The sequence below is a fragment of the Syngnathoides biaculeatus genome, chromosome 5 (genome assembly GCF_019802595.1).
Source record: "Syngnathoides biaculeatus isolate LvHL_M chromosome 5, ASM1980259v1, whole genome shotgun sequence".
NCBI classification, from domain to species: Eukaryota; Metazoa; Chordata; class Actinopteri; order Syngnathiformes; family Syngnathidae; genus Syngnathoides; species Syngnathoides biaculeatus.
Window position 1 is genome coordinate 19,541,655 of NC_084644.1, and position 27,077 is coordinate 19,568,731.

The window sequence follows — 27,077 nt, forward strand, 5'->3', positions numbered from 1 at the left end:
GAAGCTTATGTTGGAGCGCAAACGTCAATAACTTATTTTTTTCATCCATTGACATTGTTGTCTCCGAGAAGTGTAGCGAAGACCCTGAATACAACACGTTGACGGATGTGGATTGGTCGTTTCCTTGCGGATCCATAACGAAAATGTGCTTGGTAAGAATGCATTTTTGGGTCCACGTGAACTTTTTGTCTCAGGAGCAAAATGTAGCAGGAAAACAAAAGATCCCTGCTAATTTGTTTTGGGAACGTTGCAATTGCCATACTACCCACTTGGAGACGCTAGGTCCACCTATTTGTCCACATTCATGTGACCAACGGGGAGGCGGAGTTTTGTCGAAACCTTTTGGGTGCTAGACCACCAACACACAAGTGCTGTAGACAGAGGCGTATTTTTTATTTTTTTTAGGCGTCGTTTTGCTTCCTTCTTCATGGTGCGGATGAACGGATCATCTCATTGTCAACCAAAGAGGAGTTGGACGACGCCAGGACACTGACATATGAGGTGGGTGAGCTGTGGCGTGACAACCGGGAATTCCTGCTATGCGAGTGTTTCCAATGTATATTGTGTGGGATGGAAGTAAAGAGGTTTTCCTCCGTGGAGCAAGGCGCTGGCCTGTTGCTAGGAAACTCCTTGACAGATGCAAGCTTTTGGAAAGTGATACCTAGCGCAAAAGTGATGCTTTCTAAACGGCAACTCAAATCTTAACCATCATTGATCATTTCGTGTTGTTTCCTACTCTAAATTCGTGTTGCGTGCGGTCTGTGACGTTTTGTAAATTTTTCGTGGTTGTTCTGAGTCAAGTGACTATTATGGTTTGCAGAAAAATGGCGAACATATTGTGATCATTTCCACCAAATGACTCAATTAAGTATTTGTATACAATTAAATAAGACAGGACATATAATCACATGGCGTGCTGGCAAAGACCTGTATACTTTGCAGAATAATTTTACTGACAACCCCCCACCCTTATTTAACTCAATATATTTAATGTGACACTGTTGGTCTTCATCGGAAATGCAAGTCACCTCCCGTTTACACCTCATCTATAAGATGCATTGGCCTGTGGCCACGTATTTAAAGGTCATTCTTGAATGGATCAATAACTACAGCTTGCCCGGAACTGCTGTCAAAATGAAGATGAGATGCATACATATGTTTATACAGTGAACAGCTTTTGAATAGCCACATTAAAAATATCTGTATTAATATCTATTAATATCTCTATTTGAAATTGTTCCAGGCAGAGTATTGCCTCATGTAATGCTTGGTACAGTAATTAGACTACTGTGGGATAAAATACAGCTGTGCAATGCAGTTGTAGCTCCATGGAATCAGAAGTTATTTGTGTAATTTTGACTCCAAGGTTTTCAAAATGCTTATTTTTCCATTCTCAGGTCTCAAACTGCCTATCGCCATCACACTTTTCATGCTTAACCCCCCCACCCCCCACCCCTACCCGCGATGTTTGATGTGCAGTTGCATTTTTTTCACATGTCACACAGTGGGTTGCTACACTCCATTTGAGTGGATTAAATGGACTGACGAAAGCTGACACTCTGTTATGTCCTATCAGGCTGATGTATGTTGGCCAGGGAGGAGACTTAATTCCTCAGGAGACGAGTAGCACCTCCACCTCCACAAGAGTCCCTTCATCTTGCATCCAGGGGCATGCCTCCTGAACCTGGCCACAGGTAAACGACCTTGTCAGACTCAGTCTACACATTCTGAACACTAAAATGGAGATTTTATCGTATATATTGTATAGTATCAGTGGTGCATGTGGTACTAAGGTAATTAGTGGTTGTCACCTATAGTATTAATTCACACATTCATCCATTTTCTTAGCCGGTTATCCTCACGAGGGTCGCGGCAGTGCTGGAGCCTATCCCAGCTGTCAATGGGCAGGAGGCGGGGTCCACCCTGAACTGGTTGCCTGCCAATTGTAGGGCATATAGAGACAAACAGCCGCACTCACAATCACACCAAGGGGCAATTTAGAGTGTCCAATTAATGTTGCATGCTTTTGGAATGTGGGAAGAAACCAGAGTACCCAGAGAACACCCATGCAGGCACGGGAAGAACATGCAGACTCCACACAGGGAAGGCAGGGATTGAACCTGGGTCCTCAGAACTGTGAGGCCAACACTATCCAGCTGCTGCACTGTGCCACCAGTAATTACATTTTAATTTATTGTATTGTTATAACTCCCAGAGGGATTAAATCTGAGCAGTCTTCTCAGGGAAATGTAAAATACTGTACTGTAATGACTGTGGTTTAGGAAAACCAATGTAAGTCTCAGTTCAGCCCATTTACATTTTGCTAAGGCTTGCAGTCATGCATAAGGCTAGCTCAGCCACGCCAAACCAATAAAAATGTTTGCTGTGAGCTCAGAAATGCCTGAAGACTAATGAGTCTCATGCTACTTTGGATCATCTAGATCATGGATGTGTAGACCATATCCCAACAAGGCTACGATTTTAGCAAGGATGTTGCATAGTATTGTTATGGGTTGGAAAATGGCAAGTGAGATGGTAGGCTTATTTACTGTGACTGATTATGTCAACATATACTGTACAATTTGTTGAGTTTTTTTAACTGACCATTTCCTGCCATGTAATCAAAAAGAAGAACCATGACTTCCACAGTAAAATTATTGTCATGCAGGACATCACACTATGGCATGCTACACCCCCTTACCTTTACACTTTTGAGAACTTGAGTCATTTTTTTCAACTAGTTAGTTCATTTGAGAATCATTTATAATTTACAATGATGGCCTGGCCAAGAGACCGTATAAGAGGTTATTACATGAAAACAACCTATAAAACATAACAAACAGAAAACAGCAAAAATTCCCAAACATAATACAAATAATTATAGTGATTGATGTCATTTATAAATGGTTAAAGTAAAGTGTTCTTAAACACCTGTATGAAAGATGTTTTCAAAGGCAGGAAAAGGGATGAATAAACTTGTCACGTCCCATCGGAACGAGAGGTAGGACCCAAATGCAGGAACTCGGAAGACACAAGGTAGTTCAAGAAGAGACACGTTTATTGTATGCCGAGGTCGGGGATCGAGCAGGCAGTCCAGTGCAGCAGCGGTTGTTGGGGCGTCGGGCGAAGACAACAGATGAGCGGACAGGCAGGAGTCGGTACACGGGGAAACAATCCACGCAGGCAGAAGGATCAAAGAGTCAGGCTTACAAGGTTGGTCGGAGAACGGACGAAGGTCGGTACACACAGGATCAATCAGGAGTACGAGAGTGCTGGAACGGGACATAAAGCTCAACGAACTGGCGGACGACCAGTCGTCACCGGGTCCTATCTATACAGGGTATGATCAGCCCGCATGAGGAGCAGGTGTGCGCCTCCCAATCAGCGCAGCCGCGCGGGCACCTGCACAGCTCATGCTGAAGCGGCAGGATCATGACAAAACTGAGCTTTTAAATTCTGCTGCAGATGATTCCAGTCAACATTAGCAACAGAAAACTCAAAAGAGGAGTATTATCACAATTTCAAAACCTCCACTATTATTTTAGTCCAAGATAATGAAGCTGTGCGTGAATGGAGTTGTCATCCTTAAAAGGACCTTCTTTGTGGGTAGATGTCAATATTTCCAAGCAGTAACTTCAAATGAGACACAGGCACAAACTATGCATGGAATTACAGTTTCAGTAGATGTGTCATTAAGATCAGATCAAAGAGAGGTTCTTACTATATGTTGAGATACTGTATAACTTGAGCAAAACATAGGCCTGCCTGTAGGTTTTTGGTCAAATTAACAAATAAGATTTGTGTTGTGTATTATTGTTTGTATACACTTCACAGTGTCATGCAGATTGGTTGGCTTCATGAAACCAATTCTGAGTAAACGACTTGTTTGTGGCATCTGTGGGAGAATTTACACAATGGGTTTATTTAATATCAACTGCATTCAAGAAGTATCCATGGTAAATAAAAGTCCCCTGTTTTCCATCGTATTACAATTTTCAATTAATCCCTAAAGTTTTCAGTCCATTCACAAATTCTACATCGTACATCTCTCATTGGGGTTTTAAATGCTATAAATTGCTTTACTTTCAGTGTAGCAAATCTCCTTGGGCTCTTCGAAACATATGCCAATATACCAACACCCTGACTCATCAGTCATCACACATACAGTACACACACACAACCATGCATGCAAGCCCCCACCCCTCACACCCACCATTTTCTTTGTCTCACATCACAACACTACAGAGTGTTTTGCCTGACTGGCTGCTGCATTCAAATGGGCAGAGATGGATTTGGTTGGACAGTGTAGCATGCTGATGATGGAGGTGTACAAGAGGAGAGGGACTGACGATTTCTAAAAACATGGCCTGACTACCCAAGCATTCCCTATCTGTCATTTAGAAACTGTCACCCTACCCTGACAGATTGAATTTCCCAAGGAAGTGCATAACCTTAATTAATTAATAATTAATTAATTTAATGGTGGAATATGGTTGCTAATGACTATCAAATAACTTAGTCAAACAATAGATGACAGCAGCAAGATGTTATTTTGTTTGGTAATTGTGTTATGAGTAAAAAAAAATTAAGCTACCCCTGCAGTATGTACATAGCTAAATGTTGCTCGAGTAAAAAAACAAAAAAAACCTTGTAGAATTTATCCAATAAATGTAGGGAACAATTTGCTGCCACCTTAATTGGGTAAATTTAAACCACATATTTTGGCTGAAGAATACCCTAATTAAACAGGGATAAAGTTTGCCACATATTTCTAGTCACATTTCAACCATAGTGCCCGAGTTGGGGTGCAGGCTAGTATACTTCCTGTTCCCTCTCAGTATATTTATTTCACTAATGCAGGTCAGCCCTATAGGGGCGCAAGCCAGTGCAATCTTTATGCCAGTCCCAGCCTGGATAAATGCAGAGGATTGCGTCAGGAAGGGTATCCGGCTAAAAACTTTGCCAAACAAATATATATGTTCATCTAAAGAATCCCATATCAGGTCAGTTGTGGCCCGGGTTAACAATGTCTGCCCCCGGCACCGTTAATCTGCAGAGGGTTGGTGGAAATTCAGTTCCTGTGGGTCAAAGACAAAAAAGAGGAGGAAAGGAGATTCGTCGGCAGGAGAAGAAGAGGAATGCACAGAGCCTTCAACTGAGTGTAGGGACTTTGAAAGTTGAGACTATGACAGGAAAAGCTTAGGAGTTTGTTGACATGATGATTAGGAGAAAGTTTTATATATTGTGCATCCAAGAGAGCAGGTGGAAAGGTAGTAAGGCCAGACGTTTAGAGGCAGGGTTTAAATGGACCTTTGCGACTTGTCAATCACTCGCACAATAATAGCCAGTCAGATAGCCGCATTGTCTTAACCCCTGACTTGACAGTCCCCTCTTGCCGTATTGTCCCACAAGCAATGCTGGTTGTCAGTAGCGTGCGCTTGGAAAAGTTAACGTTACAAAGAAAATGGTCCTCAGATGTGCTTGGGGAATGTGCAATTCTGATGAAAGATATCCTGCTAGGTTACAAGGTGCCCGGTTGATTCATTTTACAAAGCCTAAAACATAGGTGACGAAGTGTCTACGATGGGTTAAGGCTTGCAGAAGAGCGCATGTACAAACAAATGTGAACAATATCAACAAGCACAAGGCTGTATGTTTGAAGGTAAGTGAGGGAGAAGTATCTTCTCTGAGTTTGATGGAATTATTATCAGTGCTTTATACATTGCAGGAGAACAACTTTCACTTTGTTAGTATAGCACTGACCTGCTGAATAAAGTGTGTGATGTGTTGTACCGAAGAGTAGGGTTAGGGATACGTAAATACGCGATGCCATGCAAGAGAAATGTCTATTTGCCCATTTGTATCATATCAGACTTTTAAGACAGAGCACTGGGTTTGATTTACAAGCCAAGCCAATACACCAGCTAACTTATAAAGACGACAATGATATTAATTGTGATCTTTCAAAGTAAAAATTACTCACCCTGCTTTACATGTGCAGTACGATTCCACTATTTTGTCCTGTTGGATTTCAATATGAAGTTTGTGAGGCGTCAAACTTTTTTTTGCATCGATCACCAACATTTCGCTGTAACTCTGACATTGCGTCCTGCTCCGTCCAAAATCTTAATTTTGTGTACATATGCTTGCGTGAAATAGTTGAGACCTCTCTGTAGAACTCTCTTGGACAAGTCTGACGCATTTCACAAAAAACATACCCCAATATAATCTGGAAGACGTGATAGGGAATAGACTTCAAACATGTTCTGTTCAATCACCATTTTGAAAACTTGTGGGACATGGCTTAGGGGCCGGAGCTTAAGATCACCATCGGAAAGGAGCATTATTTTACCATGGAATAGATTGGAAAAGAAATGGAGTGGGGGTTATTTTAAAGAAAGAGCTGGCTAAGAATGTAATAAGATTAGCCTAAATAAAACAGAATATATGAGCATGAATGAGAGGAGTAGAAGGGGAACAGTGAGTCTCCAAGGAGAAGCAATAACGAGGGTGGACGACTTCAAATACTTGGGTTCAACAATCCAGAGCAATGGGGATTGTGATTAGGAAGTGAAGAAACAGGTCCATCCAGGTTGGAACACCTGGCGGAAGGTGTCTCGTGTGTTATGTGACAGAAGAGTCTTTCCTAGAATAAAGGGCAAAGTTTATAAAACAGTGGTTTGTCCAGCCATGATGTACTGATTAGAGATGGTGGCATTGAAGAGACAACAGGAAGCAGAGTTAGAGGTGGCAGAAATAAAGATGTTTAGGTTCATTCGAGGATTGAGAAGGTTGGATAAAATTTGAAATGAGTTCATATGAGGGATACCTGAAGTTAGATGCTTTGAAGACAAAGACAGACCAGACTTTGATGGTTTGGACATATCCGGACGAGAGATAGTGAGTATATTAGTATAAGGCTGATGAGAAGGAACTGCCAGGAAAAGGAGTGAAAGGATGATTAAAAAGAAGGTTGGTGGATGTTGTGATGGAAGACATGAGGGCAGTGGGTGTTAGAGAGGGAGATGCAGGAGATAGTCTTACATGGAACAAGATGATGCGCTGTGGCGATCCCTAACGGGAGAAGCCGAAAGGAAAAGAAGAAGTAGAAGATCTGCCTATTTTGGCAGTATCAAGTCTTTTAAAGCAAATGTAATGTCAAGTGACTTTTAGATGGACTCAACGTGACGATCAGCTAGATTTCACTGGTAACTTCCACATTTTAAGTGAGCATGTCAGAGAAATCATTGTTTTCCGTACAATGCCCTGACACGATTTTAAGGCATGAAATGTGCATACATCCTGCTCATCTTACTGGACACACTCAAAATACAGGCAGGAACACATCTTAGTAATGATGAACATTTAGCTAAGCTTATTTTACCACATAGTGGGTTTTTGTTGTTGTTTTTGTTTGCGTACGTGCTGATTCGCTAGCTGACAACCAATCAGAGAAATCCGCTGTCACCGACGGACAATACCATTTTGTGCTGATGAACTGATTACATATCTGCCCATTAGTGCAGAATTAATGCATACCCTGATGCATATTGTAGTACCAATGGCTTTTAGCTGGATTTTACTCATTTTTCCTTGGTAACACGTTTGTGTGTGTGTTTCCATCAGCAGGGACATGCTGACAGGACATAGACTCTGCCAATCCAAATCCCATCAGGACTCCGTCCTGGCTGCTCTCAACCAGCAGAGGAAAGATGGACTTCTGTGTGATGTCACCCTGGTGGCCGGGGAGCAAAAGTTCCATGCTCACAAAGCCATTCTGGCAGCATGCAGTGATTATTTCCGGGTGAGTGTACAATCTACTGTAATTATATTGTGTATCATTAAGAATGCAGTGTTTGGCAAACTATATCTTCAAACAAAGCATACCCGTCACTGCTGCCTCAGAAGTAAATACTGCTAAAGGAAGAAAATGTTAGGCAACACTTATTGGGTCATTACCTCAATCAGAGGGACAGTTACCATGCTCACCTTTGGAGGATCTTATCTTACTCAAAATGTTTTGAATAGATTTTTTTTTCTTTTTCGGTGTGTGTGGATGAAATCATCCGTCATCTGCATTTTTTGCATTTGTACACAGATCCACGCATGATAGAATTACATCCCTACACTCATGCACAAGAATGGTGATGTCAGAATTGGGCACAGTGCAAACTGTGCTGCAGAACAACAGTACTGTGTGTTCAGTAGCTTGCTTAAGGGTAACAGATGTGATTCTGCTTTGAAAACAACATGCATATATTGAGCTACCAGGATTGATTGTAAGTATTTTTGTGAATATGGCCACCACGCTCTTAAAGGGTTTTCCTTTTTTTTTGGCTATAGACAGAGAGTTGCAATTTTAACATTACTATCCCACAAACTGCCTGTGACAAATCCAGCCATTGTAATATTAGAATCAGAATCAGCTTTAATGGCCAAGTGTGTAAAAACACATAAGGAATTTTTCTCCGGCAGTCGGTGCTGTCCTGGTATGACATTCAGAACAAAGAACAAGGAAAAACAAAGCAACAATAACAAAGAAGAAGGGACATTTCTGTTTATATGAACTATTCCTTATAAGACATGTAAGTAAGTAAGTAAATTTCTTTCCGTTACCAAGATGTAAAATCTTCTTCAGTTAGAACAGGTAAGAGATATGTGTGTTAACGTCCCACATTGTGTTAAGCTTGTACACCGTAAACAGTATAATTTGCACTGAGGGTGGATGCACCAACTCTTTGCCCTTTCTTACCCATTTTTAGAAGTTTGGATTTTTATTCACAATGAGCCTCATTTACTATGAAAAGTACACAAATGTTTTGACTGACTTTGCCCAAAGTCACCATCAGATTCATGACTTGTTCTTACCACCAGACAATTTTCTTTGCACCACCGTGTCTATGTTGATGAATCAGAATCCCATGTATATGATGTGTTTGTGCCCATGACCTGCTTCTTCTTCTTTTTCTTTCGGCTTGTCCCGTAATGGTTTGCCACAGCATGTCATCTTTTGCCATCTTAGCCTATCTCGTGCATCTTCCTCTCTAACACCATTGTCCTTAAGTCCTCCCTCACAACATCCATCAACCTTTTTTTTGGTCTTCCTCTCACTCTTTTGCCTGGCAGCTCCATCCTCGGCACCCTTCAACCAATATACTTACTCTCTCATCTCTCAACATGTCCAAACCATCTAAGTCTGCTCTCTTGAACCTTCTCTCCAAAACATCCAACTTTGGCTGTCCCTCTAATGACCTGCAATCTGGATAAACATGGTGCCATTTCACAATAAAAGAATATCCGTCTGTTACATATCAGCCAATACTTGGAAGTGGGAGAAATAGCTGATCCAAATCCTTAATAATTTTCTTAATCTTTATCTTGTCTTCAAAACACTGCTATCATTATAAGGCTTGCTAAGCATAGAAACCGACAACATTCAGGGCAATAATCCACCCATCCAGTTATTTTAAAAACTGCTTATTCTGGTTAGGATCGTGGGGTGGTGGTGCCTATTCCAGCTGACTGAGCGAAATGCGAACTCCACCCTGTACTGGTTGCCAGTCAGTTGTAGGGCGCACATAGACAGACAACCATTTGCACTCACATTCACCGTCTCTGTGTGAGAACTGAACCCATGGCACCAAAGTCAGTGACGAGCCCAACAAACATATTAATAATTGTAATTAATTTGAAAGCTAAATTATAGACTATGTAGCAAGTATGCTGCATACTGCATATTCAAAATTATTATAAAAATTATTATTAAAATTATAAAAGCTGAAAATGAGCAAACAGCATATTTTTTAAAAATACCTTAAGGAATGATTATGGCACAGCAAAAATGCATTTGTAGTTGATAAGATTCATTAAATTAGTGTTGGCTAATTAATTAGCTTTTTGAAACCCCTTATCCTCATGAGGGTCACGGGAGTCCTGGAACCAATCCCAGCCTTAATCGTCCAGGAGGCAGGCTACACCCTAAACTGGTTGCCAGCCAATCGCAGGGCACAGGGAGACAGACAACAGTCGCACTCACAATCACGCTTTAGGGCAATTTAGGGTCTCCAATTAATGCATGTTTTTGAGATGTGAGAGGAAATCGAAGTGCCCAGCAAAAACCCACACAGGCACAGGGAGAACATGAAAACTCCACACAGCCGTGGGCAGGTGTGACGGTCTTCTCAGGGAACTTGGCCGATCAGCTAAACCCGGATCTAGTGAGGTTCAGGTGGTTTAGCATCGAGTGTAATGAGTCCATGGACAGGAGGAGTACAGTGCAGCTGATGGTGTTGATAAAGATGATGTTTGATCATTTCTCCACAAAAGAAGAACTACTGGCCTTCGAGCCAACTACAAAGGGAATTGACATCTACAGTGAAGAAAATAAGTATTTGAACACCCTGCTAGATTACAATTTCTCACACTTAGAAATCATGGAGAGGTCTGAAATTTCCATCCTAGGTGGATGTCCACTGTGAGAGAGATAATCTAAAAAGAAAAATTCAGAATTCACAATGTATGATTTTTTTAATGATTTATTTGTGTGATACAGTGGCAAATAAGTATTTGAACACATGAGAAAACCAATATTAATATTTGGTACAGTAGCCTTTGTTTGCAATTACAGAGTTCAAATGTTTTCTGGAGTTGTTCACCAGGTTTGCACACACTGCAGGAGGGATTTTGGCGAAGACCTCCACTCAGATCTTCTCTAGATCAAACAGGTTTCTGGGCTGTCGGTGAGAAACACGGAGTTTCAGCTCCCTCCAAAGATTTTCTATTGGGTTTAGGTGATCCCAGCTCTTTTCAGGTCATTGACCACGTCCTGAGCTGATTCCTCACCTTTTTAAGGATCATTGAGACCCCACGTGGTGATATCTTGCATGGGGCTCCACTCTGATTGAGATTGACCGTCATGTTTAGCTTCATCCATTTGCTAATGATTGCTCCATCAGTGGACCTTTTTTCACCAAGCTGCTTGGCAATTTCTCCGTAGCCCTTTTTAGCCGTGTGGAGTTGTACAATTTTGTCTCTGATGTCTTTGGACAGGTCTTTGAGTTTGAGTTGAGTTTGAGTCTTACTGATTGTATGGGTTAGACAAGTGTCTTTATGCAGCTAACGACCTCACACAGGTGCATCTGATTCAGGATAATACATGGAGTGGAGGTCGGCTTTTAACGGCGAACTAAGGGTCAGAATTCTAGCTGATAGACAGGTTTTCAAAGACGTATTCGCAGCTGTATCACACAAATAAATTGTTGAAAAAAAATCATACATTGTGATTTCTGGATTTTTCTTTTTATATTATCTCTCTCACAGTGGACATGCACGTTGGGTAAAAAATTCAGACCCCTCCATGATTTCTAAGTGGGAGAACTTGCAATATAGCAGGGTGTTCAAATACTTATTTTCTTCACTGTATAACGTAGTGAGGGAATTTTTTGCAGAGAATAAGGTACGGTTGTAAAAACCGGTATTGGTGACTACGGAGGGGTTTCCCACTATGATTGGACAATATAAAGCTATGTCTGCTCTCTGTAAAGGTAACACACAAGAGCCAATATTTCTGCTTTGCGAGTCTGTCTTTCACCAACGGGTGTTATTTGCAAAAGTTATCTGCTTCGAGCACAGGACGACTCCTGTCGTGAAGATCATAAACACCATCTGCTTCAGAACTAACACAGAATATTCAAGGTGCTTTTGGTTGAAGTATCAACTGAATATGGTGACCTTTTACGACACACAAATCTGATGGCTTCGCAGGGGACAAATTTTGGTTTTTATTTTTCTCCTCCCCTTCTTCACTTTTGAGAGACACGAAAGAGTTCAGGAATTCCAATTGCAAAGACACCTTGCTGCTAGAAGACACTATGTAGACACTTGACCAAACATTTTAAATAACATTACACACACATACACTGGAACCTTTTGGGTCAAGGTGAGGTTAAACAAGCCTGATCCTGTGGCTCACTCAAAATCTTCGTCTTCTATTTGGTGCAGTCCTCCTCCCTCTCGGAACATGAATGATTGACCCATACAGGCATGTAGATTCAGACAAGCTCTGTTCTTTTTCAAGGCTGCAGGAACCACTAAAACTGATCTAGTATAATGACTGCTAAGCAAAGTAGACCACAGGGGATTGTTATAACTAAATATATAACTGTGAAGTTTAAATTGATAGTTGATTCAAGCTGCCACAAATCAAGAGAACTTTCATTTGCTCCAGTTTTCATTTACAGTAGTTATTGTACAGAAACATATGAAAATTAAAAAGTTACAGTGGGTGTCTTCTTCTGATTGGATCGCCATTCTTTCTTGTCAAGTTACAGTCAAATAAAGCTTTAACATATCTACTGTCAGGCAGTTAGTTAGGTAGAGAAGAAGAGGTGCACAAGAAAAGTACGCTAACAAGGTTTGCTTTAGATAGTAGAAACAGAATAGCATTAAGAAACTAACAAAAATCTCCCTAAAAAATGAAAAGCATATTAACTTCATCCAGGTTGCCCTGTTGGAATTCTCCTCCTGTGTGAGTGGAAGTTATTTTTTACCTTTCTCTGCACAAAGAGTAGGTGAGTGAGTCAAATACCGCTTCTTTCTTTCAACCCCATGCTGAGTACTATCAGAGGTAAATTAGTGTATTGGTCAGGACTTGGATTATTACAATTGTCTACTACAGTCAATCATAGCTTTCCTTTCAATGCAGCAAAAGGAATAAAAGTACCTCATGAGATGAGTTACACCAAACAATAAAAAACTAAGGGGACGCTGGTGGACAGAGCTGGAGCAGAAAAGATTGGTCTAATAAAAAATAAATGGTACACAAGGATATTGGCAAACCTCAATGGAAAAGTCACTCCTGGATGAGGTGCCACATTAGAAGAGTGCTCACACAACAAAAGCTCCTGGTGTAATTCCACTGGAACAAACAACTTGTCTATTGGGCATCTATCCAGAATCTGTGTGTCCCCCACCATGCAGACTCCCGTCCTCCACCCAATGGAGCACTAGCATCACATGACCCGCATATTTGATAGTCTCTGGCACTGGCACATGAGTGGGAGACCCATATATGTGAGACTAGGCATCAATTTTGGCATTCAGGGACCCAGGATGATAAGTGATGGTCAAGTCAAAACTTGTGAAAAACATAGCCGAATGTTCTTGAAGGAACTTGAGCCTGCATGTAGATAGAATGAAGGCCAAGTTTTATGATCAATATAATCAGTGGAATTTTCCACAGTGGCCTCCAGCTCCTGAAGATCGAACAAGAGTGCCAGAAATTCCCTATTTCGAACATCTTAATGACTCTTTGCCAAACTGAGGTAACGTGAGGAAAAAATGAGCTGGTTGACTATGAATCACTGAGACAACACCGCTCCCGCTACTATAGTGAATGAGGACAGTTGAACTAGACAACATATTTTTCAGCAGAACGCATGCAACTTCAGCTTCCAGAGTCCAAACAAATGGTAACTTACTGTATATGAGTCTTGTCAGATGTTCAGCCGCCATGCTGAAATTACAGGTGAACCGTCTGCATAAATATGTGAAACCCGAGAAGCTCTGCAAGTGCTTCTTTGATATAGAAAAAGGGCAGTTGACCAGAGCCTGTATTTATGCTGGATCAGCTCACAGTTTACCCTCCTACACCATGAACTGAACAGATGTCGAGTAGAATTTCTCTGCTTTCACATAAAGCCGGTTTTCCTGCAGATGTTTCAATTCAAACCGAACATGTTGTTGGTTTAATTGCAGATTTGTATAGAAAATCAGAATATCATCAAGATACCCCAAACAGAATTGGTTTTTCATATCTCACAGAACATCGGTCATCAAACTGTGGGTCAGTTAGACTAAACAGTATGACTAGATATTCAAAATAGTGAACGCGGAATCCAATAAAGGCAATGGGTAGTTGTTCTTCACAGTGATATCGTTAAGCCCCCTGAAATCAATACAAGGCCTCAGCGTCATGTGTTTTTTGTCAATTAAAACGAAAAACCCTGTCCCCACTGGTGAGGATGGCGGATGAATGAAGCTTCCTACAATAGATGTAGAGATATGTTCCCTGACAGCTTCTTGTTCCAGGTTTGAAATCTGATACAGTTTAGCATTTGGTACTGCAGTGTTTGGACTCAGATCAATCTCACAATCATTGAGTCGGTGAGGACGGAGAGATTCCCCAAGCTCTGTACTCAATACCAACTACAAATTATTGTCGGTCAACTCTGTCATTTCCTCCATAAATTGGCGCAATGACTGATCGTGTCATCTCTTAATTTGTCTGTGGTTTGGCAAGCCCTGTCAGACATGATGAACATCCTCGGGATCCATTTGGTCACATTAGTATGTCAAGAGTGTGTGTGTAAATTATAAGAACCTCAGACAACAAGCAGGAGTAAGAAAAAATTGAGTATTTTAATAAACAAAAGACAACAGAAACCTTGATTCAAGCAATAACCAACCAAAAGTGACAACGAAAAAGGTACGCTGTCAGGCGAGTTACACAAACAATAATAAACAAAGGGCATGCGGGTGGATGCAACTGCAGTGAAAAGGAGTGGACTAATGAACAACAAATCCTCCACAAGCATATAGGCAAACTAGATGGATGAATTTGTACTTGCGAAAAAATAACAGCACACTGCACAGAACGTCCCACTGAACTGTGGACAGGTCACTCGAAACTCAGAACATTAGAAATACAAAAGAGCAATGGCAGTAGGCAGAAGCAATAATCTGACAACTGCTTTCTGCCACTGCTGGGCTTTAAATTTGACGGATTGCAATGGCTTGCTGGTGCATTTCATTTGGCTCTGTCCACCAACGATGACGAAGGGACAATGAAAGACGCTGAAACTAAATTAACAGCAACACCAAGTAGGAACATAATCTGACTCTTTGGCAGGTGATTGTAGCCAAATATTGTACCTACCTAAACGTGAGTTATTTATGTTACCTGCCTCTTCCAATATTGTCACATTACCAAAACCTCTGGAAGGTAAACCAGCCATGCCATCATCACGCAAATATGGATGCACCCATGACCCCCAGCCAAATGTGAGAGACCAAATTTATGTATTCCTAGTTTTACAAGTTTGATATCTTTTAAACACATTATATAAAGTCAATACATTTGAATAACAAAACAACTGGATACAAGAGAAACAAGACAAAACCAATTTTTTTCCTGGACTGTCTTAGCCCGTGGAGCAATAATATTGACTGGCTACAAGCAGATTGGCATGGAAATACTACTTAAAGTTCAACTGACATGAAATGCATGATTTTTGTATGTTTTTAATTAAAAAAAAAAAGGCAGCCAGCATGGACCCATCCTTTTTTTTCTACCACAAAACATGATTTTGACAGAAATGGCTTTTTGTAACTCCCGCCATGAAAATCCTCTTGAGAGATTTGTTTTGGAGAAGATGCAGGAAGTGACGTTATCAGTGGGAGCGCACTCAGGTGGCCTCATGTGTTTATACTAATTTTACCTGCTGGAAGGTACCTCTTTGATCGTGTTAGACAAAATGCCAGCTCGTTGTATTGCTGGATATTGTTCGAATACTCGGGAGGATGGATTTACTTTTCATATGTTCCAAAAGACCTGGTTCGTTGTGAAAAATTGATTGCACAGGTGCAAAGGACGAGAGCTTCGCAGGTTCCAAATGACAGGTAGGTGTGTATAGAGCTACTCAAAAAAATAATAGTTGGGATGTAATCCTCTCAAATTGTAACAAAATATCAGCGTACTTAAGTCAGGGGTGCTAAATCTGTCTATGTGTGTGTCAACGCCGCATCCACCGGTCACAGCTTTGGCGCCGCATCTGCCGATCACGGCTTTGGCCGTAGTGGCTCATCGCAGCGCCGAGCTGGGGTGGCTCATCGCGGTGCCGAGCTGGGCCGCTTTACGGCGTTGTCGTCGCCAGTGGCTGAGTGCGCCATCGTCGGCGTCGTTGTTCATCCATCGGCGATGAACAATGCTGCCGATGGCAGCGGCGATAAATAACCGCTAACGATGACGCACTCAGCTGCAAGCGACAACAACACCATAAAGCGGCCTGGCTCAGCACCGCAATGAGCCATCCCGGCTGAAGTCGTGATCCAGTCGTCACTCGCGGCTGAGTATGCTATGTTCTGTCATACTGTCAAGGAGTCTGTTGTTAGTTAGAAGTGATTCGCATATCATGTAAGTATGACTCGAAACGATAGGCTAATGTTGCCCCGGTCACTTCACTCAATTATGAGATGTTCTCTTCTTCGAAAAGAGTTTCCGTGTCAGAAGGGGCGTCGGAAAAATCCTAAAATCTCTGTTGTTCCTCTCCCTTAGCAGTGCCACTACGTGTTTTCAATAACGAATGTCCCAGTGTGACATCTGCTGATGACGTTGCAGGCAATATGGTAACCACTTGGATGTCAAGTGAGACTTCTGCAACTTTGCACATCGATGATACACTCCGCTCATATTTATTTTTTTAAAAACATTGAAGTGAATATATGTATTTTTCATTACAATACAGTGAAGAAAATAAGTATTTGAACAGCCAGCTATGTTGCAAGTTCTCCCACTTATAAATCATGGAGGGGTCTGAAATTTTCATTGTATGTTGCATGTCCACTGTGAGAGAGATAATCTAAAAAGAAAACTCCAGAAATCACAATGTATGATTTTTATAACGATTTATTTGTGATACGGCTGCAAATAAGTATTTGAACATCTGTCTATGAGATAGAATGACCCTCAAAGACCTGTCCAAAGACACCAGAGACAAAATTGTACAACTCCTACTCCAACAGCTACTGTACCAAATATTAATATTGTTTTTCTCAGATGTTCAAATACTTATTTCCAGCTGTATCATACAAATAAATCAAACATTGTGATTTCTGGATTTTTCTTTTTAGATTATCTGTCTCACAGTGGACATCCACCTACAATGAAAATTTCAGACCGCTCCATGATTTCTAAATGGCAGAACTTGCAATATAGCAGGATGTTCAAATACTTATTTTCTTCACTGTATCTATTTTAGAATGTTTATAGGCATGTCACTTGGGCTTTAAAGTTTTTGAGTGTGCAGGTTAGTCAAACAAGATGAAATGATGTGTTCATAATGAACATTTATGTGAAACCTTTGATTAAACGAGCCATTTGTAGACCTTGCCCTAAAAAAAAAAAAAAAAAAGATAATGTATAGTTGGAACAACTACCTACAAAAGCTATTCCAAAAATGTCCTTACTTACATGCCACTTATTTTTAGTAAGTAAGGTAGCCCGTTTTGTACAATATAAACAGATTTGAAGATACAATTAATGTTGTCTGGTGAGTGTGTACTGTATCAGGTCTGAAGAATCAGGATTTCTTTGATGGTCAAATGATGACTCACACAGGAAACTGTATCTGCATGTAACGGCATGTAAAATGCAATCCAGACCTCGCCTGAGTTTAAAGCAAAGCTTATTTTATTTGCGTTATTATTGGATCTCATGGTTCCAGCCTATGTCTGAGGATTGTTTTTGTCTGTAGTCAGGAAGTTGCCATCTGTGGTCGGTGTCGATAGAGCAAGGGTCACCAAACTTTTTGAGGCTGAGGGCTACTTCGTGAGCACCGCTGACTTCGGGTGGGAGGCCCTGGATTGGTCGTCACCCAATTGTAGGGCAGAAATTATTTAGGGTCAACAATTAACCAATCATGCATGTTTTTGCGATGTCGGAGGAAACTGGAGTGTCCAGAGAAAACCCACTTTTGCATGACGAGAACATGCAAACTCGACACAGACGAGACCAGATTTGAACTCGGGTCCTTAGAACTGTGAGGCAGATGTAATAATCAGTTACCCACTGTACCAACCTGAGCTCATGTGAATTAATTAAAAAATGTATTCACTCAGACGGTATGGTGGCGCAACTGTAAAGCGTTGGCTTCATTGTTCTGAGGATCTAGGTTCAATCCCGACCCCACCTGTGTGAAGTTTGCATGATCTCCCTGTGCCTGCGTGGGTTTTCTCCAGGCACTCCGGTTTCCTCCCACATCCCAAAAACATGCAACATTAATTGGACACTGAATTGCCCCTAGGTGTGATTGTGAGTTCGACTGTTGTCCATCTCTATGTGCCCTGCGATTGGCTGGCTATCAGTTACCTCCTGCCCGTTGACTGTTGGGATAGGCTCCAAAACTTCTGCGACTATTGTGAGGATAAGCGGCTAAAAAAAGGGATTGCTATATGTATTCACTCAGTGTGAAATCTTGGCTTGTTGAACTTAAAGCTGATATGCTATACAGGTAGAAATTTTTAAATATGCATTTTCTAACCCAATTAAGTTAAATTGGATAATTTTCCATACAGACAGCTGACACATTAGTTTGTGAATCACTGCTCTCTAAATAATGTTGGGTTCATATTGGATTTATATGTTTGAATGGTCACACAAGCAGTCATATTTTGCCAAGAGGTCAGGATAAATGTAGCACTGCACTCCTCCTGCAGCATCATGACGAAAAGACTGCAGTGAGCAGGATGTAGGATTCTGTATCCTAAGTCAGCAGAGCCATCCATCATAAACACCTACATCCAGGTCAGGAACAATCATGCTTGGGACAGACAGCTCTGCAAACACTCGGTGCCCACAGTATTGATACAATGGATGGTCCTGCACAGTACTTTTTTCATTTTCTCTCATCTGTGCAGGCAAACTACAGCTATGACCATTATTCCTCGGATTGTAGCGCATGACTCCCTGTGCCTAATGGACCAGTGTAATTTTAATTGGCTCGGTGGTAAATCAACTAGGTTGTGCAAGCACTGGACAAAATTTGGCACAAATTCAAGTTGTTCCTACTCTCGAGTGGCCATTTGCCAGAGGAGATGGGGGTGATGCCGATTTGAAGTTCATGTGCACCATGAATCATCCAAAACTCAATTGGAGTTTTGTGACAAATGCACTTTCTTTTTGTGACAGAAAGAGATGGTTTAACTTCCCTGCCTTTGGGCCTTTGACGCATATGAGGAGATTATGCACACACACTGAACTTTTCATTAGGTCCGCTTGCATAATCAACAAGATCCACATGAATACAAACCTCTACAAGGACAAGTCAAAAGATACTCCATTAGAGTACAAACCTCCACTACGTTTGAGCAATCCAAAAAGGCTGGCTGTTTTCCCCGTGCCTGAGTGGGTTTTCTCTGGGTACTCCGGCTTCCTCCCACATCCCCAAAACATGCAAGGTAGGTTAATTAAGGACACTAAGTTGTCCATAGGTGTGAATATGAGTGCAAGTGATTATTCGTTGTGCCCTGTAAGTGGCTGATGACCATTTCATGGTCTACCCCAACTTTCACCAAGTTAGGTGGGATAGGCTCCATCATGTAGCTATAAAGGTACTTGAAATGTTAGAATCAACTTTCATTATGGTGTAATGCAGGTCTACACCATTACAAACACGAAAAATAAATGTTAAAATGACATCTGTCGCTCACTGTCAGTTAAAAGAGTTTCGTATTATTTTTGCTAAAGCAGGACACTTGTTTTGAGTCCCTTAAATTAAATTGCCAGATTAAGTAGATCACCAGAGAGAATGAATCAGAAGATAAAACAATGTACATATGTGAAGTTAGGCAATATTTACAAGGTCCTTTTTTAAATATTGAGGTGAGGTACATCACAATGGATTGATTGTGCTATATAGAAAATATTTATGCTGAACTTTTGAGTTGAGGAAGGCAATCAATACCAGACGTAGTCTGTGTTTGGAAGGCTTTGAATAACTGCATTGTTGTGTCTGCAGCAGCTCTACAACTCATTTTGCAGTGTAGCTACAACTCACACATAAAACACTAACAAGTGACCATTAAGACTTTGAAAATATTCCAGCAAAAAAAAAACTAGTGGGGAGTCCTTCATCTGACCTCCATTATTTCTTGCATTATCAGGCTATGTTCAGCTTGTGCATGGTGGAGAGTGTGGCAGATGAAGTGACCCTGCAAGGAGTGACCAGTGTTGGACTGAAGCACGCCTTGGACTTTGCCTACACTGGACAGGTAACCAAATACACACCTGCATTAGATAAAGTTTTGTCAGGGATATTTGGGGAAAGAAAAAAAGAGAATTAGAATTGAATTACTCATACATACAGAAAATAACAGTGAAAGCACCCATTGTTTTGCCACAATGGGGAATGTGTTGAGGGAACTGTTAGTTTTTCACTTTAATTACACATTATCATTATAGCTAACGGTTAATGTTCTATCTTTTCTACTTAATTTTTAGTTTCGCACTTCTCAAGCCTTGTTTCTTTGTTTTCTGATTGTTCCCCATTGTCCCTTTAATATTTGTTTTGGTTTGTTGAAAATTGCTGTAGAAATATGAGATATTACGATTCTTTCAAATAAATATATACATGTAGTGGAACTGTGGGACAGTTGTAGAGCGTTTGCCTCACAATTCTGACAACCGAGGTTGAAATCCTTGTCCCCCGGTATGGAGTTTGCATGTTCCAGTAAAAAAAAAAGTAGTATGGAGTCCCTCATCTGGTCTCCATGTTTTGTTGCATTATCAGTCCACGTTCAGCTTGTGCATGGTGAAGAGTGAGGCAGATGAAGTGACCCTGCAAGGAGTGAATCCCAAAGACATGCATCAATTGATGACTCTAAATTGCCTCAAGGTGTGATTGTGAGTCCAACTGTTATCTGTCTCCATGTGCCCTGCGAGTGGCTGGCAACCAGTTCAGGGTTTACCCTGCCTTCTGCCGATGACGGCTGGGATAGGCTCCAGCACACCCGTGACCCCCGTGAGAATAAGTGACTCATAAAATGGTTAGATGGATGGTATACATGTACAGTATTTAGGCAAGTTTAGAAACCAATGGGTTAAATGTGTTGAAATGCATCTTTCATTCAATTCATTCCCCTTTCAAATATTCGTATATATCTATATTCAAATATCTTGGTATCTTGTTCATGAGTGAGGTAAGAATGGAACAGGTAATCGACAGGCAGATTGGTGCACCATCTGCAGTGATGCAGACTTTATACCAGTTTATTGTTGTGAAGAATGAGCTAAGGAGAGAGTGAAGCGATCACTTTACCGGTCAATCTACTTTGCTGCACTCACCTATGGTCATGAGCTGTGGGTTATGACCAAAAGAACAAGATCTCAGATACAAGTGGCAAAAATGGTTTTCCTCCGCAGGGTGTCCAGGTTCTCCCTCAAAGATAGGGTGAGAAAATTGTATTTCTGGCGGGACTTAGGGTCGAGCTGCTATTCTTCCGCATTGAGAGGATCCAGATGAAGTGTGTGGACATCTGCTTAGGATGCTTCCTGGACACCTCCCTTGGTGAGGAATTCTGGGCACATCCCACCAAGAACAAACCCTGTGGACTACCCTGGATAGGGTGAACAGACTCTGTCTGCTAGCTAACCTGGGAATGCCTGGGGATCCTCCCTGAAGTATTGGATGAAGTGGCTGGGGAGAGGGAAATCTGGGCTCCCCCTGTAAAACTGAATGCCCCCACGATCCAACATTGGATAAGCAGAAGAAAATAGATGAATGGATTGATGGATGGATGGATATTGTCAACAGTGTGCAGGGCATTATTTTCAGATGCAATGTATTACCATTTTGCTGTTTGCATACTCTCACCAGTCACAATTATCTGAGCATATCATTCGACCTTTACCCTTGCACCATCCGCAATATTCAGTCCAACAAGCAACCAAGCACCTTATATGTGATCTCAAGAAGCCGTGAACTCAAGTTGTTATTACTTCCCAATTGTATATCCACAGTGGAAATGAGTAAGTAGTAGTTGGTTAGGAGTGTAAGTAGGTCAACAGCAGGCTTGCATGCTGCCTGCATCAGTTGGCTCTGCTATCCGTCTGCCCAGAGGAGATGATAGTAGATAAGATGAGGTCAATATGGTTATCCCCACACCATAAATAATAACCCACAAAAATCCTTCAGCCACATGTTATACAGGCCTGCACGTTTAGGAGATATGCTGTCACGGGATGTTTTTGCAATGGCCATAAAATGTTGATGTTCCAACTCATGCTTTTGCTGTGTTTTAAGCTTTTTTTTTTTTTTTTAAACAACTGAACTTCTAAGCCAAAGCATAATACAGTACACTGCACACTATAAAAAGCTTTAATATTTTATAGGTACAGTAACGCTCAACTAACAGTTTAACATTGTTAACCGTAATGCAAGTGTGAGAATAAGTAAAAAAAAAAACAATCCAACAATAGCTCTTCTTTAATTTTGATGATGCATAACTAACACATTTGGGAATGTTCAGACAGGGAACCTCCAAAGTCAACCACAATGTCATTTTTGTCATTTTTTTTTCAATTTCAAAACACTATTCTTCATTCATTGTGGTACATTTTCAATTTATCATACCATCATTAACACCATCTTCATCTTCTTTTTTCATTCCCATAGAGGACATCGTCTGTGCCATTTTACCATAACTGTCAGTGAATTCTAACAAAAATGGAACCACGTTATGTTAAGATTAATATACAGAAAAATAAACCCCTTCATAAGGACAAAGATGGCAAAGTAATACAACTTCAAACACACGAGACTCCATTTATCCATTTTATAAGCTGCTTATCCTTACAAGGGTCACGGGAGTACCAGAGCCTATCCCAGCTACAGTGAAAAAAAATAAGTATTTGAACACCCTGTTATATTGCAAGTTCTCCCAGAGAGAGAGATAATCTAAAAAGAAAAATCCAGAAATCACACTGTATGATTTTTTTTAATGATTTATTTGTGTGATACAGCTGCAAATAAGTATTTGAACCTCTGAGAAAAACAATATTAATATTTGATACAGTAGCCTTTGTTTGCAATTACAGAGGTCAAACGTTTCCTGTAGTTGTTCACCAGGTTTGCACACACTGAGGGACGGAGGGATTTTGGCCCACTCCTCCACACAGATCTTCTCTAGAACACCTGTCTATCAGCTAGAATTCTGACCCTCAAAGATCTATTAGTCCGCCTGTAAAAGTCTACTTCCACTCCATGTATTATCCTGAATCAGATGCACCTGTGTAAGGTCGTTACCTGCATAAAGACACTTGTCCACCCCATCCAATCAGTAAGACTCAAACTTGTAACATAACTAAGACAAAAGAGCTGTCCAAAGACACCAAAGATAAAATTGTACAACTCCACATGGCTGGAAAGGGCTATTGAGAAATTGCCAAGCAGCATGGTGAAAAAAGGTCCACTGTTGGAGCAATCATTAGAAAATGGAAGAAGCTAAACATGACAGTCAATCGCAATCGGAGTGGAGCCCCATGCAACATATCACCTCGTGGGGTCTCAGTGATCCTTAGAAAGGTGAGGAATTAGCCCAGGACTACACAACAGGACTTGGTCAATGACCTGAAAAGAGCTGGGACCACCGTTTCCAAAGTGACTGGTAATACACTAAGACGTCATGGTTTGAAATCATGCATGGCACGGAAGGTTCCTTTGCTTATACCAGCACATGTCAAGGCCCGTCTTAAGTTTGCCACTGACCATTTGGATGATACAGAGGAGTCATGGGAGAAGGTTTTGTGGTCAGATGAGACCAAAATGGTCATAATTCCACGAACTGTGTTTGGAGGAGGACGAATGATGAGTTCCATCCCAAAAACACCATCCCTACTGTAAAGCATGGGCGTGGTAGCATCATGCTTTGGGGGTGTTTTTCTGCACATTGGACAGGACAACTGCACTGTATTAAGGAGAGGATGAGCGCAGCCATGTATTATGAGATTTTGGGGAACAACCTCTTTCCCTTAGTCAGAGCATTGAAGATGGGTCGTTGCTGGGTCTTTCAACATGACAATGACCTGAAGCAAACAGCCAGAAAAACCAAGGAGTGGCTCTTTAAGAAGCATATCAAGGTTCTAGCGTGGCCTAGCCAGTCTCCAGACCTAAACCCAACGGAAAATCTTTGGAGGGAGCTGAAACTCCGTGTTTCTCAGCGACAGCCCAGAAACCTGTCTGATCTAGAGAAGATCTGTGTGGAGGAGTGGGCCAAAATCCCTCCTGCAGTGTGTGCAAACCTGGTGAACAACTACAGGGAACGTTTTACCTCTGTAATTGTAAACAAAGGCTACTGTACCAAATATTAACATTGGTTTTCTCAGGTGTTCAAATACTTATTTGCAGCTGTATCACACAAATAAATTGTAAAAAAATCATACATTGTGATTTCTGGATTCTTCTTTTTAGATCATCTCCCTCACAGTGGACATGCACCTACGATGAAAATTTCAGACCCCTCCATGATTTGTAAGTGGGACAACTTGCAATATAGCTTATTTCCTTCACTGTATGTGAATTAGTTTTCTTGATGTTCTTTCCCTGTTGGTTGATCAGCACTTCCTACTTGCTGTTTATTTGCATCTTAATGGTGTTTGCCTTGTTTATTTTCAGGCCCATCTTCTCAGTCCAATAGCAGAATCATGCAACATTTCGTTCTGTAAATGTTGGTGCTAATGGGACAAGAGGCTTATGTCATCTGCAAACACTATCGTGTTCATCCATATTGTTCGTGAGCATCCAATGAATTCTCATCTTCTTTGTCATGGTTATTTGTCTCATGATCCAGTCGATGACCATTAAAGCGATTGCTGGAGACTATTCTTACTCCAGATACACCTCCTGCATTCTCTGCATTTATCTGGATTGATATTTGTGTGAGTATAAACCTGTAATTTTTTCCTCACAAATTCAGGTCAAACTTTGCAGCGTTTGTCCAGCAACTTACCCAGAAAAATAAAATATTTTAGCATATTGTTTGTACATTTTGAGTGAAGCACCCAGAAATAAATGTGTTTACAGAATTATCACTACATACACTACATCCTCCCCAGTTGAAAGCTTGCAGGTACTTGGTGGAGTAAAAAACAAAGAGCAAAAAGAGCTCTCTGCACACCCACACTGAGCCAACCAATACGTTGTAGAACATAGATTTTGGCTGTGTGTTTCAAGTGTTTTAACTGCAGTGTGAGTGTGGAGTGGATAAGATAAAGAAAATTTGCCTATATATTTTCTTTTATTGTATTAGTTTGGTTTGTCTTCATTGATTTTTCTGAAAAAATACCTTAATCATGGTTATTGTTTCCAATTCAAAAATATATATAATATAGAATTATTCAATTTAGTGATGATGCAGTTTGGTCTAAATGAAAATCATGGAAATGATCATCCAACTTAAATGACACACCATGCACACGTATACCGATAATAGAAACATCAATCCATCCATGCATCTGTTTGTGCTTATACAGGGACAGAAGTAAACTCCAACACCTACTGGAATCAAATTAAGTTACTGTCGATAATGCGCTCCAAGCTTTGACACTGGTCATACAGGGACCGAAGAGTATACAACAGGACCTATGGTCCACCCTCTCTCAGAGCACTCCCACAGGACTAGCTTGAAGACCCAGCTGACAATGTAAAAACTCTTACACGGCTATGGAAAAAACACAGTGGTCCTTCAGAATCTGAGATTCGACTTCCTAATGGACCCTCCTCTCCACAAACCCTGAATAGACCTTACAGGGAAGGCAGAGGATTGTGATCCTCCTATAGTTGTAACAAACCCTCTTCTCAACCTTCTTTAAAATGGGGACCACCACTCAAGTCTACCAATCCAGAGGCTCTGTCCCAAATTTCTTCATAATGTAGTAGAAGCCTGTCAACCAGGACAGCCTTTCAACATCCAGAGCCTTTCGGAACTCTGGATGAATCTCATCCAATTGCAGGGGCTTTCCCCCGAGGAGCTTTTTAACCACATTGGTGACCTTAAACCCAGAGATAGGAGAGGTACCTCAGAGTTCTGGACTCTGTTTTTCCCTCAGCGAACACCAAAGCTGCATTCTGCTTTGTCAGCTGGTACTAATAAGCTGGCTCAGGAGTCCCATATGCCGGAAAGATCCGATCGGACTCCTTCAGCTTGGTATCCCTTACTGCGAGTAGACTCTGCCAGATGTTCCCCACTGGTGGTGTTCACCAACAGATTCAGGGATTGTTGCCATGACAGGCACTGATCATCTTACGGCCACAACTCCGGTCTGCCACCCCAATATTGGAGGTGTGGAACATGGTCCAGTTGGCCACAATGTCCCTTGACTCTCCCAGGAGATGGGCAAAGTTCTGCTGGACGTAGGAGTTGAGGTGCCTCTCTAGGGCACACATTCCCAACAGACCATCACAGTACGTTTGCCATGTTGGATCGGAATTCCCCCCAACTATTAGAGCCATTAGAGTGATCAGTTGACAACTCCACTCCTCTCTTTTATTCAAGTGTCCAAGGCATGCAACTGCAAGTCTTCCAGAGGTCAAGGGTGTCTTGGTGCTAAGTGCACAGATGAAAACTTCCCCTCTCTGTTTCTCATTTGTAATTCATAAGGAAAGTTAAACAAAATAATATCAACCGTGTTTGTTGAAGCACAGACTGTAATTTAATAGCGGGCCACAACGTAATGAATTTGGCCTTTTTAAAACATTACAGACCCATAAATTAATAACTGTCCAATTATGTTGTAAAAGTCCTAAAATTTATAACGTAACAACTGTTTTCCAGTAATGTAAAAGCTTATAATGTAATTCCCAGGTTACATGTATTATGTTGTTGGACAGTTCAAACAAATAATAATAATGAAATAAAAATAAAATCAAATAAAAAGTTGCAAATCTAATAACTGAGATCATAATGTAGTGAAATATTAATACCCATTTTTATTTTTGGATATACTTCATCTCTATCTCTCTCACGCTTTGTCTCTTTCTGTATTTGTCTATTGCACTTGATGGTTTGCACACTCTTTAATTGTGTCTGCTACTCTACTTTCAAACTACCCCTGTATGTAGTAGAGGTTATAGGTTCAGGACTCTGACTACGGCAGCTGTGGAGAGGGTTGTCCAGTGATTGAAGGGTAGCTGGTTTGAATCCCAGCTCCAACTGTTTGCCTGTCGAAGTGTCCTTGGGGATGACACTGAACTGTAATTTGCTCCCAGTGGCCCTGGCACTGGCTTGCACCAACTGGTTTGTAAATG

At 41.1% G+C, this 27,077-nt stretch overlaps 1 protein-coding gene across 6 annotated transcripts in view; it reads left to right on the top strand.

Annotated features, from left to right (window-relative positions):
* Positions 1-325: 325 nt before the first annotated feature.
* Positions 326-27,077, top strand: part of klhl32 (kelch-like family member 32) — a 67,730-nt gene continuing 40,978 nt past the window's right edge. For 2 of the 6 annotated variants that reach the window (XR_009795180.1, XM_061821215.1), the window contains exons 1-4: positions 326-501; positions 1,577-1,694; positions 7,627-7,804; positions 19,939-20,046. Coding sequence is in view for 2 of the 6 variants with exons in the window: in XM_061821215.1 (XP_061677199.1) it covers positions 1,672-1,694; positions 7,627-7,804; positions 19,939-20,046 (309 nt within the window). In the remaining 4 variants the exon portion in view is untranslated. Of the gene's footprint in view, positions 502-1,576; positions 1,695-7,626; positions 7,805-19,938; positions 20,047-24,242; positions 24,303-24,446; positions 24,710-27,077 lie in introns of those variants that run through there. The other 4 variants (XM_061821208.1, XM_061821210.1, XM_061821212.1 and 1 more) reach the window with 4 other exon arrangements.